General features: G+C 49.6%; 1 protein-coding gene across 1 annotated transcript in view; it reads left to right on the top strand.

The window, feature by feature from the left end:
* Positions 1–5,741, top strand: part of LOC119976374 (coiled-coil domain-containing protein 105-like) — a 61,030-nt gene extending 55,289 nt beyond the window's left edge. Inside the window, exon 8 of the mRNA XM_038816874.1 lies at positions 5,445–5,741. Coding sequence (XP_038672802.1) covers positions 5,445–5,645 — 201 coding nt within the window. The 3' untranslated portion in view covers positions 5,646–5,741. The remainder of the gene's footprint in view (positions 1–5,444) is intronic.
* Positions 5,742–13,773: the final 8,032 nt, after the last annotated feature.

Genomic DNA, 13,773 nt, shown 5'->3' with positions numbered 1-13,773 from the left:
CTGTAAATTCTATTTCGGCGTCACGAATGGAGTCTCGGTATTTCAACGAGAAATGGACCGAATGGTTGACCGGTACGGACTGCAGGCCACCTTCCCGTACCTCGACAATGTCACCATCTGCGGCCATGACCAGCAGGACCATGACGCCAACCTTTCTAAATTCCTCCACACCACATCTCTCCTTAATCTCACGTACAACAAGGAGAAGTGCGTATTCCGCACAGACTGCTTAGCCATCCTCGGCTACGTAGTCCAAAACGGAATACTGGGGCCCGATCCCGACCGCATGCGCCCCCTCATGGAGCTTCCACTCCCCACTGCCCCAAGGCCCTCAAACGCTGCCTGGGGTTCTTTTCTTATTACGCCCAGTGGGTCCCACAATACGTGGACAAGGCCTGCCCACTTATCCAGTTCACACATTTTCCCCTCACGGCCGAGGCACTACAGGCCTTCGCCCGCATTCAATCTGACATAGCCAAGGCCGGGATGCATGCAGTAGACGAGACACTGCCTTTCCAAGTAGAAAGCGACGCTTCAGATGTCGCCCTTGCCGCCACGCTGAATCAGGCAGGCAGACCCGTGGCATTCTTTTCACGCACCCTCCACACCTCCGAAATTCGACATTCTTCTGTTGAAAAGGAGGCCTAGGCAATCGTTGAAGCGGTGCGGCACTGGAGGCATTACCTGGCCGGCAGGAGATTCACTCTCTTCACTGACCAACAGTCGGTAGCCTTCATGTTCAACAACACGCAGCGGGGCAAGATCAAGAATGACAAAATCTTGCGGTGGGGAATCGAGCTCTCCACCTTTAACTACGAGATCTTGTATCGCCCCGGCAAGCTCAACGAGCCCCCAGACGCCCTCTCCCGAGGTACATATGCTAGCGCACAAGTGAACCAGCTCTGTGCCTTGCACGAGAGCCTTTGCCATCCGGGGGTCACTTGCTTGTACCATCTAATCAAAGCCCGCAATCTGCCCTACTCCGTCGAGGAAGTACGGACAATCACCAGAGACTGCCAGGTCTGTGCCGCGTGCAAGCCGCACTTCTACCGGCCAGATCGCGCGCGCCTGGTGAAAGTGTCCCGCCCCTTTGAACACCTCAGCGTGGACTTCAAAGGGCCCCTCCCCCCCACCGACCACAACACCTACATCCTTAGTGTGGTCGATGAATTTTCTAAGTTCCCTTTCACCATCCCATGCCCGGATATGACGTCTGCCACCATCATCAAGGCCCTGATTTCCATTTTCGCTCTGTTTGGTTTCCCCAACTACATCCACAGTGATAGGGGATCCTCGTTCATGAGTGATGAGCTGCATCATTTCCTGCTCAGCAGGGGTATCGCCTCCAGCAGGACGACCAGCTACAACCCCCGGGGAGACAGGCAGGTAGAGAGGGAGAACGGGACGATATGGAGGGCCGTCCAGGAACCTCCCAGCCGCTCGCTGGCAGCAGGTCCTCCCTGACGCGCTCCATTCCATTCGGTCACTACTGTGCACCGCAACTAACAGTACACCCCATGAACGTGTTTTTGCCTTCCCTAGGAAGTCTACATCCGGGGTGTCGCTCCCGACTTGGCTCCGGACTCCGGGCCCAACCTTTCTCCGTAGGCATGTCCGGCACCACAAGGCGGAACCCCTGGTGGACAAAGTACGCCTTCTCCATGCCAACCCTCAGTATGCCTACGTGGAGTTCCCCGACGGCCGCCAGGACACAGTCTCGCTCCAGGACCTGGCTCCCTCAGGTGCCGATCCCATGCCCACGGCCCTTTCCCCCCCGCGCCACCCTCCTTTTCCCCGGCACCCCCGTATTCGTCCCCACCAGGTCCATTCCGCGTCCCCCTGTCCACACTGGAGGACACGGAAGATTTTGGCTCGCTCTCAGAGTCATCCCGACAGCAGCCAGCACCAACAACGCCAGCAACTGCACCATCGCTGCCATCACCGCCTGTGCCGACGTCGCCACCACACCTACGCCGATCACAGCGGAACGTTCGACCGCCGATTCGGCTCAACCTGTAACCTGCTAACCGGATGGACTCTTGGTTTTCTTTGTTTGACCCCTTTTGTAAATATATCATCCGTTGTATTATAGTTACACGTCACCCCCGCCCGACTCATGTTGCACAGGGGGTGAATGTGGTGATAACCACTGTAGATATGTGTACTTGCAGTAGGGGGATGTATGGCTGTACCTGTAATAAAGGTTCCTCCGGTAAGTCCCTGCCGGTTAGCTCCGCCCACAGGGAGCTTGTGTATAAATATGTGTGTGAGTCACTCAGACCCTATTCTACAGTTGCAGCCGGAGGAATAGCATCACACAGCAATAAAGCCTCGATTGAACTTGTCTCTCATCTTTGAGTGCAATTGTTAGTGCCACAGGAGCTGAATGAGAAGCTTGTGGTGGTGCGGGGGGGGGGGGGGGGGGGGGAGAGTTTATGGTATATACAGTTGCAGGACTTTGCGAGGAAGGCCTTCCAGACCTTCCCGATAGTGCCTGCCTCCTCGTGGCTGGAGCGGATGCCGTCAGCGCTAGGGTTGGGGAGGGGGCGGTTTGGAGGTTAATGGGAGGATTTTGGAGGAGGATAAAGAAGTCCATGGAGGGGGAGAAGGCCAAATGGGAGGAGGAGCTAGGGGCGATACTGGAGCAGAGATTGTAGGGTAAGGTGCTGCGGAAGGTAAATGCCTCGACTTTGTGCATGAGGTTGGAGCTGAAGGTGGTGTACAGGTGCACCTCAAAAACATCAAGATGAGTCGGCTGTTTGAGGGGATGGACGATGTCTGTGAGCGATGTGGGTGGGATCCTGCGAACCATGTTCTTGTGATTTGGTCCTGCCGAAGCTGTAAAGGTTTTGGAGGATGGTGTTCAGCACCATCTGGGGGGTCTTACATGTGGGTGTGGAGCCCGGTCTCCTAGAAGCTGTGTCGGACCGGCCCAAGCTGCAGACGGGTGCGGGGGGGCAGATGTTTTAGCCTTCGCCAGCTTCTCCACCCTGGTGCCTCGGTGTGGCGTGGGGGACTTGCTGGAATTTTTAGCCTTGGAGAAGGTGAAGCTTACTATCGGGGTTGGGGGGAGTGAGGGGGGGGAGGGGCGGGGGGGGGGGGGGGGGGGGGCGAGTGGTAGGTTCTACAAAAGTTGGGGATTGTTCATTTTGCATTTTGGAGACTTGGTTACCGATGACTGCTGAGGGAGGGGAGGGAGTGGGAGGGAGGGAGGTGGAGGTTTGGGTGAGTGGGGTATATAACGTGTTGGCTGGGTTTTGTCACTGTTGTAAATTGGAAAAATGGTGAAAATTTGGAATAAAAATACTTTTTAAAAAAACAAGGGGTTGAACAACGTCCTCCTGTTCCGATTCTTGGGCCATTAACCTGATTGAGTTTTTTGTTTTTTAAAGAGGTGACATAGAAAATTGATGAGGGAAGGGCTGTAGATGTGTATCTCTGGACTTTAGTAAGACATTTGACAAGGTCCCACATGGCAGACTGCTACAAAAACTAAAATCACATGGGATTCGGGATGGGCTGGCGAGATGGATACGGAACTGGCTTGGTTATGGAAGACAGGGAGTAGTGGTGGAAGGTGTTTTTCAGAATGGAGATCTGTAGCGAGTGGTGTTCCACAGGGATCAGTGTTGGGATCTGCTGTTTATAGTATACATAAATGATCTGGAGGAAAATATGGGTGGTCTGATTAGTAAGTTTGCGGATGACACAGAGATTGGCAGAGTTGCTGATAGTGATGAGGATTGTCAAAGGATACAACAGGATGCAGATAGATTGGAGACTTGGAAACAGAAAAGGCAGATGGAGTTTAATCCGGACAAATGTGAGGTGCTGTATTTTGGAGGATCAAATCTAGGTATGAATTATACTGTAAATGGCAGAACCCTTAGGAACATTAACATACAGAGGGATCTGGGGGTGCAGGTCCACAGGTCCCTTAAAGTGGCAACACAGGTGGCCAAGGTGATTAAGAAGTCATGTGGCATGCTTGGTTTCATCAGCATTGAGTACAAGAATTGGGAACTCATGTTGCAGCTGTATATACCTTGGTTAGGCTGCATTTGGAGTATTGCATGCATTTCTGGTCACCCCATTATCAGAAGGAGGTGGAAGCTTTCGACGGAGTGCAAAGAAGGTTCACCGGGATGTTGACTGGTCTCGAGGGTGTTGGCTACGAGGAGAGGTTGAATAAACTAGGATTGTTTTCACTGGAAAGATGGAGGCTGAGGGGAGACCTGATAGTGGTCTACAAAATTATGAGGGGCATAGACAGGGTGCATAGTCAGAGGATGTTTCCAAGGGTCAATTACAAGGGGGCACAGATTCAAGGTGAGAGGGGTAAGTTTAAGGGAGTAAGGTTAAGGGGGGGAGGTTGTTGGGTTACGGGTATTGGGTGGATACGTGGGTTTGAGTAGGGTGATCATTGCTCGGCACAACATCAAGGGCCGAAGGGCCTGTTCTGTGCTGTACTGTTCTATGTTCTATGTTCTATGTACGGGGCAGGTTTTTCACGCAGAGAGTGGTGGGTGCCTGGAACGCACTGCCAGAGGATGTGGTGGAAGCAGGCACACGAGCAACATTTAAGAGGCATCTGGATGGATAAGTGAATAGGGAGGAAATAGAGGGATACGGACCTCTAAGGGCAGAAGGTTTTGTTTAGTTAGATATAGATCGGCAGCGGCTTGGAGGGCCGGAGGGCCTGTACTTTTCTTTGCTCTTTGTAAAGATGAAAATCCAGTTTACGCTGTGCAGCTAAGGTTCACCAGACTGATTCCCGGGATGGCAGGATTATTTTATGAGGAGGGATTGAGTCGGCCAGCACTGTATTCACTGGAGTTTGGAATGAGAAGAATGAGAGGGAATCTAATTTAAAATTCTGATGGGGATGGCCAGGCTAGATGCAGGGGTGTTGTTTCCTCTGGCTGGGGGGGGGGGGGGGGGGGGGGGGGGGGGGGGGGGCGAGAACCCGGGTCACAGTCTCAGGATACGGGGTGGGCCATTTAGGACTGAGATGAAGAGAAATCTCTTCACTCAGTGGCTGCTGAACCTGTGCAATTCTTGACCACAGAAGGCTGTGGAGGCCAAGTCACTCAATGTATTTAAGGAGGAGATAGATTTCTAGACTCCAAAGGCATCATGGAGTATTGGGAGAGTGTGGGGGTGTGGCATCAAGATATAGGATCAGACATGATCGCATTGGCGAATGACCTATTTTCTAACATGGAATGTTCTAGAAACAGCGGCAGAAGCAGAATCTTTAATAGCCTTTGAAAGAGTCCAGGTGAGATTGAGATGAAGTAAAAGAGAAAAATGGTGAGGCTGGGGAGGGGTTGGGGGGGACAGAGTGGATATTGAGTGAGGGAAGCTTTCTCTTTAACCCAATTTATTTTGTTTTATCTCACTGCACCCCTCCCCACCCTGCAATCCCCTTTGCCCCAATCTAGGGTATCGGAGTATTAAATGAAGCAATGGCGGAAACCAGTCGCAACATTAAAATGTTGAAGATGGCAAGAAAGCGACTGAGTGAGAACGTTCGTGACAAGAAAGCGGGGTATCGTGTGGATGCGGGGATAGTTCGATTCCGCCGACTCAAAGCACCGGGGAGGATACTTTTAGATGAGTCAAAGCCACTGGGTGGCAACTAAAGGGTGGACTTGGGAAAGATATTGATATTCATTTTAAGTATGTGATGTCCTTTTTATGGGCAATAAATAAAACATTTCAATCACTCGTTCCCTTCATACTTTTTGCCACAATTCACTTCTGTTCTATCAACTAGGTTAGATTTTCCTAACAGACAAGGTTTGCGAGCTACAGATAGCGTGTGTGTGTGTGCGATTCGTCCCCCTCACTCACACACAAACAGGCCTGCATTCATTGAGTCGAAAGCCACATGGAGTACAGGTCTGTCCCTCACGCGAGGGGCAGTATTTGCAAGGCTCAGCATTTGTTCCTCCTATGATTTTATCCTGGCTCATTGCCCTGTTGCCATTCGTGACTCGATTGATCACTGCCTCAAAACACTCTTTAGAAGTGAGGTGATCAAACTCAGGAAGGGACCGGACAGAGTCGAGAGTTTTACAGCACAGGAAGAGGCCCTTCAGCCCATCATGTCTGCATCAGCCTTCAAGCACCTAACTATTCTCATCCCATTTTCCAGCATTTTCTTGCTGTCTGCGGTTTCCGTCAATGATTTAGAATGGAGCAGGGTTGATCAGTAAGTTTGCGGATGTTACCAAAATTGGTGGGGTGGTAAATAATGAGGGGTATGAGCCTTAGATTACAGGAAAATATAGATGAGCTGGTCAGATCAATGGCAAATGCAATTCAATCTGGATAAGTGTGAGGTGATGCACTTACGCTGAACAAGGCAAGGGAATACATGATAAAAAGCAGGACCCTGAGAAGCACTGAGGATATGAATGTGGTGAATGTGATTCACACCGGACTATAATCTGTATACCCTGTATACATGTGTCTGTATTGTAAATGCAGTTGCACTACCTGTCCTCCAGGGGGAGTAGCTCTGGGAATGCTCGAGTTGTACGGGGCTTCTCCCTTGGCTCTGTCCAGGACTCCTCCCCGGAAGCTGCTGTATAAAAGATCAGTGCCACATGGTCAGCCAGCCAGTTCACCGAAAGTTCAATGGCTAATAGGCTGGCTCTGTTGTAAGTATATCAAAACCGCTATTCTAATCCTATAAGCACGTGTCCGTAGAATTGTTGGTTCCAACAATTTAATATACTCAGGAAACAGTCGAAGAAATCATGGAAGACCATAAGACCATAAGACATAGGAGCGGAAGTAAGGCCATTCGGCCCATCGAGTCCACTCCACCATTCAATCATGGTTGATTTCAACTCCATTTACCCGCCATTTACCAGCCCTCAAGCCCGGACGCCTAGAACTCGACCCAGAGAATGCAGAGGCTAAGGAACCTTGGTGTGCATGTACACCGGTCCCTTAAGATAGCAGAGCAGATTGATAAAGTGGTTCAGAAGGTATATGGTGCACTTGCCTTTATTAGCTGATGCATAGAGTTTAAGAGCAGGATTATGCTGGAACTTTATAAAACATTGATTAGGTTTTGTTCAGTTCTGGAATCCACATTATAGGAGGGTGGCATGGTGACAAGTGGTTGGTGCTGCTGTGCCTCACAGCACCAGGGACCCGGGTTCAATTCCGGCCTTGGGTGACGGTGTAGAGTTTGCACGTTCTCCCCCTGTCTGCGTGGGTTTCCTCCGGATGCTCCCGTTTCCTCCCACAGTCCAAAGATGTGCGGGTTAGGTGGATTGGCCATGATAAATTGCCCTTAGTGTCCAAAAAGGGTAGGGAGGGACACGGGCCGAGGTGGGGTGCTCTCTTGGAGGGTCGGTACAGACTTGATGGGCCGAATGGCCTCTTGTACAGCAGGGATTCTATGGACGTGACAGCACTGGAAATAAAGAGATTTACCAGGATGTTGTCTGGGCTGGAGTGTTTAGTTACTTTCCTTGGAGCAGAGGAGACTGAGGGGAGACCTGATAGTGATGTATAAAATAATGAGGGCACAGATAGAGTAGACAGGATGAAACTTTTCGCCTTGGTGGAGGGATCAATGACCAGGGGGCAAATAATTTAATGTAAGGGGCAGGGGATTAGAGGGAATGTGAGGGAAACCTTTTTTTTAGCCAGAGAGCAGTGGGGAGTCTGGAACTCACAGCCTGAAAGTGTGGTGGAGGCAGAGACCCTGATAACATTGAAGAAGTATTTACAGGTATACTTGTGATGCCAAGTCTTGCACGGTTATGATGGGCCAAGTGCTGGAAAATGTGATTAGAATAGTTAGGTGGTTGTTTCTAACCTGCGCAGATGCGATGGGCTGAAGGGCCTCCTCTTGTGCTGTAGACCTCCATATGTTTCTAAATATTGTGAGGGTTCCCTGTCTGGAATGCACTGCTTGGAAGTGTGGTGGGGGTAGTTTCAGTCGAGGCTTTCAAGAGAGCGTTGAATGATTATTCGAAAAGAAACAATTTGCAGGGTTTCAGGGAAAAGGCAGGGGAATGGTGCTAAGTCATGATGCTCATTTTTACTGGCGTAGACACGATGGGCCAAATGGGATCCTGCACCGTAATAATTCCTTGTTCACGTGGCTGTTTGATTCAAGCTTACTGTGCTCACACTGGCCCGAATTCCCTACATTAAGATGGGGTGGCACTTGAACAGTACTTTGCTGGCTGTAAAGCGTTTTGGGATGTGAAAGGTGCCATATAAATGGAAATATTTCCTTTTCATCCCACTGGTGGGATTGACTTGCCAGTCAGAACAGTGATTTCTCATGTGTGCATTATACATTTGCCCTCCTCTCCCTGTTTAAATCTGGAATTCTCCCAGGAGAGTCATTTGCAGGTTTAAATTCCACCCTGAAGGAGGCAAGGTGATAATCGTAGAATTTACAGTGCAGGAGAAGGCCATTCGGCCTATTGAGTCTGCACCGGCCCTTGGAAAGAGCACACAACCTAAGCCCATACCTCCACCCTATCCCCACACCTCCACCCTGTCCCCGTGACCCCACAGAACCTTTTTTGGACACTGGGCAATTTAGCATAGCCAATCCATCAAACCTGCACGTGTTTGGACTGTGGGAGGAAACCGGAGCACCCGGAGGAAACCCACGCAGACACGGGGAGAACGTGCAGACTCTGCACAGATAGTGATCCAAGCTGGGAATTGAACCTGGGACCCTGAAGCTGTGAAGCAACTGTGCTAACCACAATGCTACCGTGCTGCCCACATAATGATAAGATTGGGGTACTCCCCTCACCCTTCAAATAGATTATTTGAATAGGAACAAAGTGATGTGCCATCAATTAATCACAAGACGAGTAGTGAACGAACCTGAGGATTTAATAAGCTAAACAGAAAGCCTCCTGGCCTCTGATCCCGAACTGGGGCAGGGCCAGAGGTCAGCCATCTTTATACCGAGCCCGAGGGGAGGCGGAGCCATCAGGCAGTGGTTTACCACAATACACGTAGTACAGGAACAGTTTACCACAATACATATAATATACTAACAGTGGTTTACCACACAATGTGCATGGGTTATGAGGGAAAAGGCAGGAGAATGGCATTAAGTCATAATGCGTATTGGGAGAGCTGGGGTGGATATGATGGGCCGAATGGCCTCCTTTGGCGCTGTGACAAAATCGTGATTCTGTGAAGTTGTACACCTGTCCATTCTTATTCAAGATTAAATAACCACCTCTCGGATTCAACCCTTCGTAAACTTGAGGTCATCCAAAACTCTGCTGCCCGCTTCCTGATTTACTCCAAGTGCCGTTCGCCCATCATCCCTGTGCTCATTGACTCAGGCTTGCTCCTGGTCAAGCAATAATAGCAGTAATATATATTAGTGTCACAAGTAGGCTTACATTAACACTGCAGTGAGGTTACTGTGAAAATCCCCTGGTCACCACATTCCGGCACCTGTTCGGATACACAGAGGGAGAATTCAGGATGTCCAATTCACCTAACAGTACGTCTTTCGGGACTTGTGGGAGGAAACCGGAGCACCCGGAGGAAACCCACACAGACACAAGGAGAACGTGTAGACTCCTTACAGACAGTGACCCAAGTTGGGAATCGACGGGCAGCACGGTGGCCTAGTGGTTAGCACAACCGCCTCACGGCGCTGAGGTCCCAGGTTCGATCCCGGCTCTGGGTCACTGTCCGTGTGGAGTTTGCACATTTTCCCCGTGTCTGCGTGGGTTTCGCCCCCACAACCCAAAAATGTGCAGAGTAGGCGGATTGGCCATGCTAAATTGCCCCTTAATAGAAAAAATAATTGAGTAATCTAAATTTATATAAAAAAAAAGTTGGGAATCGAACCTAGGACCCTGGAGCTGCGAAGCAACAGTGCTAACCACTGTGCTACTTACGATCCTCTGAGATATCTGCACTCTGATTCAGGCTGGAGCACCCTTAATTACTAATGCAGTTTGATTGATGCTTTGGCACTATGCTCTGGAATTCCCTTCCTAAACCTCTCTAACTCCCGTACTCCTTTGCCGTTCCTTAAACTCTGCCTCTCTGACCAATCTTTGCCCTCCCATCTCCTTATCTTGCTCAAATTTTGCTTCCTAATGCGCAGCTGTGAAGGGCTTTGGGGCATTTTATTATGTTGAAAGCAAGGTATTGTGTAACAATGACTGTTGTTGAGCTCAGCTGGCCTGCCCTCTCAACGGCCCCGTGAAGGATCCCTCGGCACTTATCCTGAAGAAGGCCTGAAGAGTCCTCCCTGGTGTGCTTTCCAATGTTTACCCCTCTTTGGATCAATTATCACACAGTGGGATCTTGCTGCTTTGTTCCCGACGTTACAACAAGCAAAATACTGCAGATGCTGGAAATCTGAGGCACGAACGCTGGCAGCTTCTGTGGAAACAGAAACAGAGAGGTGGTGTTTTAGGGCTGGTGCAAGGTCATTCATCCAAAATCGTGACGTTCTGAACTGTGCCACCAGGCTTCAAATGGGGGTCAGAATCCTGCGCTGTGTGCGGGTAACAGTCACTTTGTACGATTTTCCTGTTTTGGGTAAATCAAATAACCAACAAAACTAAATCAAATAAATCGAGGGACAAATTAAAAAGTGCAGCCCCTTAGGTGGATACTGCCTGAAACAAAAAGCAAATCACAAACAAAACTTAAAACATTTAAACTGGAATGTGATGGTCAATAAGGCCCCCCCAGTCCCTGCTGTGCCCATTGGGCATGGAAAGCCTCGATGGTGCCCGTAGACCCACGTGCTCCTTCTCTAGGGACACCAGGTCGCGAATGTAGCCGCAGTAGCAGGGCAGGCAGCCAAAGGATTGCTTGCCTCTCGATAGGTTGTGTGGAGAGTGGGTGATGTCAGCAGCCTCTGCTGGCAGCACACGCCTACTGCACCTGGTATTACCTGACAATCTCCCATCCAAATACTAACCAGGCCTGAGTTTGCTTAGCCTCCACAATCAGATGAGACCAGGCCTTTTCTTTTTATTTGATATAAATTTAGAGTACCCAATTCATTTTTTACAATTAAGGGGCAATTTAGCATGTCCAATCCACCTAACCTGCATATCGTTGGGTTGGGGGCTAAACCCACACAAACACAGGGAGAATGTGAAAACCACACGGACAGTGACCAGAGCTGGGATCAAACCTGCGACCTTGGCACCGTGAGGCAGCAGGGCTAACCCACTGCGCCACCGTGCTGCACAGACCAGGCCTTTTCAGGCTAGCATAACCATAGACTTGATGTGGTTTTCCCCAGGGTGGCCAATTAATTGTCAGAGGGCCATCTGATTAAAGATGGTGGTGGGGCTCTCAAAACAGGATGGCCAATCAGAGGTCTTCTGCTTTGAAAGCAGGTTGCAATGGAAGATAAGTAAAAGTGAAATATTGTGCATGCTGGAAATTTGAAATAAAACACAGAAAATGCTGAGTAAACTCAGCAGATCTTTCAGCATCTGTGGGGATAAACAGGCCTAATGTTTCGAGGTCTATATGGCCCTTCTACAGAAGGAGAATCGCTCCCAAGATTCCAGGTGTGGCCTCACAAGGCCCAGTATAATTGCAGCAAGACATCCATACTCCTGTACTCGAATCCTCTCGCAATGAAAGCATACCATTTGTCTTATTTCCCCCTACTGTACCTGCACACTTAACTTCAGCAACTGGTGCACCAGGACACCCAGGTCTCGTTGCACATTCCCCTCTCTTAATTTATGGCCATTCAGATAATAGTCTGCCTTCTCATTTTTGCTATCAAAGTGGATAACTTTGCATTTGTCCAAATTATAATGCATCTGCCATTCATTTACTCACTCACTCAGCTTGTCCAAATCACACTGCATCCTCATCACTGTTCACCCTCACATGCAACTTGATGTAATTTGCAAATTTGGAGATTAGGAAATTTTGAGGCCAAGTCCCCAAGAGTGAAATTTGAACATAAGTTGGATTGGAGGTAGTGCTCGAGAGCATACAAACATGGGAAGGGAAGTTGCGTACTTAGTCCCCTACTCTACTCCCTGTACACGCACGACTGCGTGGCAAAACTTGGTTCCAACTTCATCTACAAGTTTGCTGACGATACGACCATAGTGGGCCGGATCTCGAATAACGACGAGTCCGAATACAGGAGGGAGATAGAGAACCTAATGGAGTGGTGTAACGACAACAATCTCTCCCTCAATGCCAGCAAAACTAAAGAGCTGGTCATCGACTTCAGGAAGCAAAGTACTGTACACACCCCTGTCAGCAGCAACGGGGCCGAGGTGGAGATGGTTAGCAGTTTCAAATTCCTAGGGGTGCGCATCACCAAAAATCTGTCCTGGTCCACTCACGTCAACGCTATCACCAAGAAAGCACAACAGCGCCTATACTTCCTCAGGAAACTAAGGAAATTCGGCATGTTCACATTAACCCTTACCAACTTTTACACGATGCACTATAGAAAGCATCCTATTGGGCTGCATCACAGCCCGGTATGGCAACTACTCGGCCCCGGACCGCAAGGAACTTCAGAGAGTCGTAAATACCGCCCAGTCCATCACACAAACCTGCCTCCCATCCATGGACTCCATCTACACCTCCCGCTGCTGGGAGAAAGCTGGCAGCATAATCAAAGATCCCTCCCACCCAGCTTACTCACTTTTCCAACTTCTTCCATCGGGCAGGAGATCAGAAGTCTGAGAACACGCACGAACAGACTCAAAAACAGCTTCTTCCCCACTGTCACCAGACTCCTAAATGACCCTCTTATTGACTGACCTCATTAACACTATACACTGTAAGCTTCATCCGATGCCAATGCTTATGTAGTTACATTGTATATCTTGTGTTGCCCTATTATGTATTTTCTTGAATTTTGTTTAATTCCCTTTTCTTCCCATGTACTGAATGATCTGTTGAGCTGCTTGCAGAAAAATACTTTTCACTCTACCTCGGTACACGTGACAATAAACAAATCCAATCCAATCCAACAAAAGCTTCACTTCGGTCCCACTCAGATATTACATGAGTCTCCCAGGATCTATCTTCCATGTAAGACGTTTTACAAAACCAGGTTAAAAGTCCAACTGGTTTGTTTCGATACACTAGCTTTCAGAGCACAGCTCCTTACTCGCCTGCACATCTTTGGACTGTAAGAAGTCTTACAACACCAGTTTAAAGTCCAACATGTTTGTTTCAAACATGCTCCTTTCTCAGTGGTCCGGAAGCTAGTGTTTGAAACAAACATGTTGGACTTTAACCTGGTGGTGTAAGACTTCTTACTGTGCTCACCCCAGTCCAACGCCGGCATCTTTGGACTGTGGGAGGAAACCAGAGCACCCGGAGGAAACCCACGGAGACGCAGGGAGAAAGTGCAAACTCCATCGTCACCCAAGCCTGGAATTGAACCCGGGTCCTTGGTGCTGTGGGGCTGCAGTGCTAACCACTGTGCCACCCTGTGATTATGGAATAGTTGGTCACCCTGATGGCCCAGCTTCTGTCAGGCAGGAGGGAGCGAGGGTCACTGCTGCCAGGAGACTCCCCACCCCCAGCAATTAATGAACGGTCCCCTCAGCAATTCTGCAGACCACGTTAACAGGTCTTCACCATGGCAGCAGGTAGGTGAGCTGGGTAGTCCTCGCCACCCCATCCCACCCCTGGGAAATCGGCCTGGGGTGGGGTTGCAAAACTCTGCCCCAAGTCTGGGAGCTTAAAAACCCAAGCTCATATGTGCCTCTGCTCTCCACAGCTGGTGCCTGACCT

The sequence above is a fragment of the Scyliorhinus canicula genome, chromosome 13 (genome assembly GCF_902713615.1).
Source record: "Scyliorhinus canicula chromosome 13, sScyCan1.1, whole genome shotgun sequence".
NCBI lineage: Eukaryota > Metazoa > Chordata > Chondrichthyes > Carcharhiniformes > Scyliorhinidae > Scyliorhinus > Scyliorhinus canicula.
Note: the sequence above shows the minus strand (reverse complement) of the source record. Positions and strands in the feature narration are given on the sequence as shown.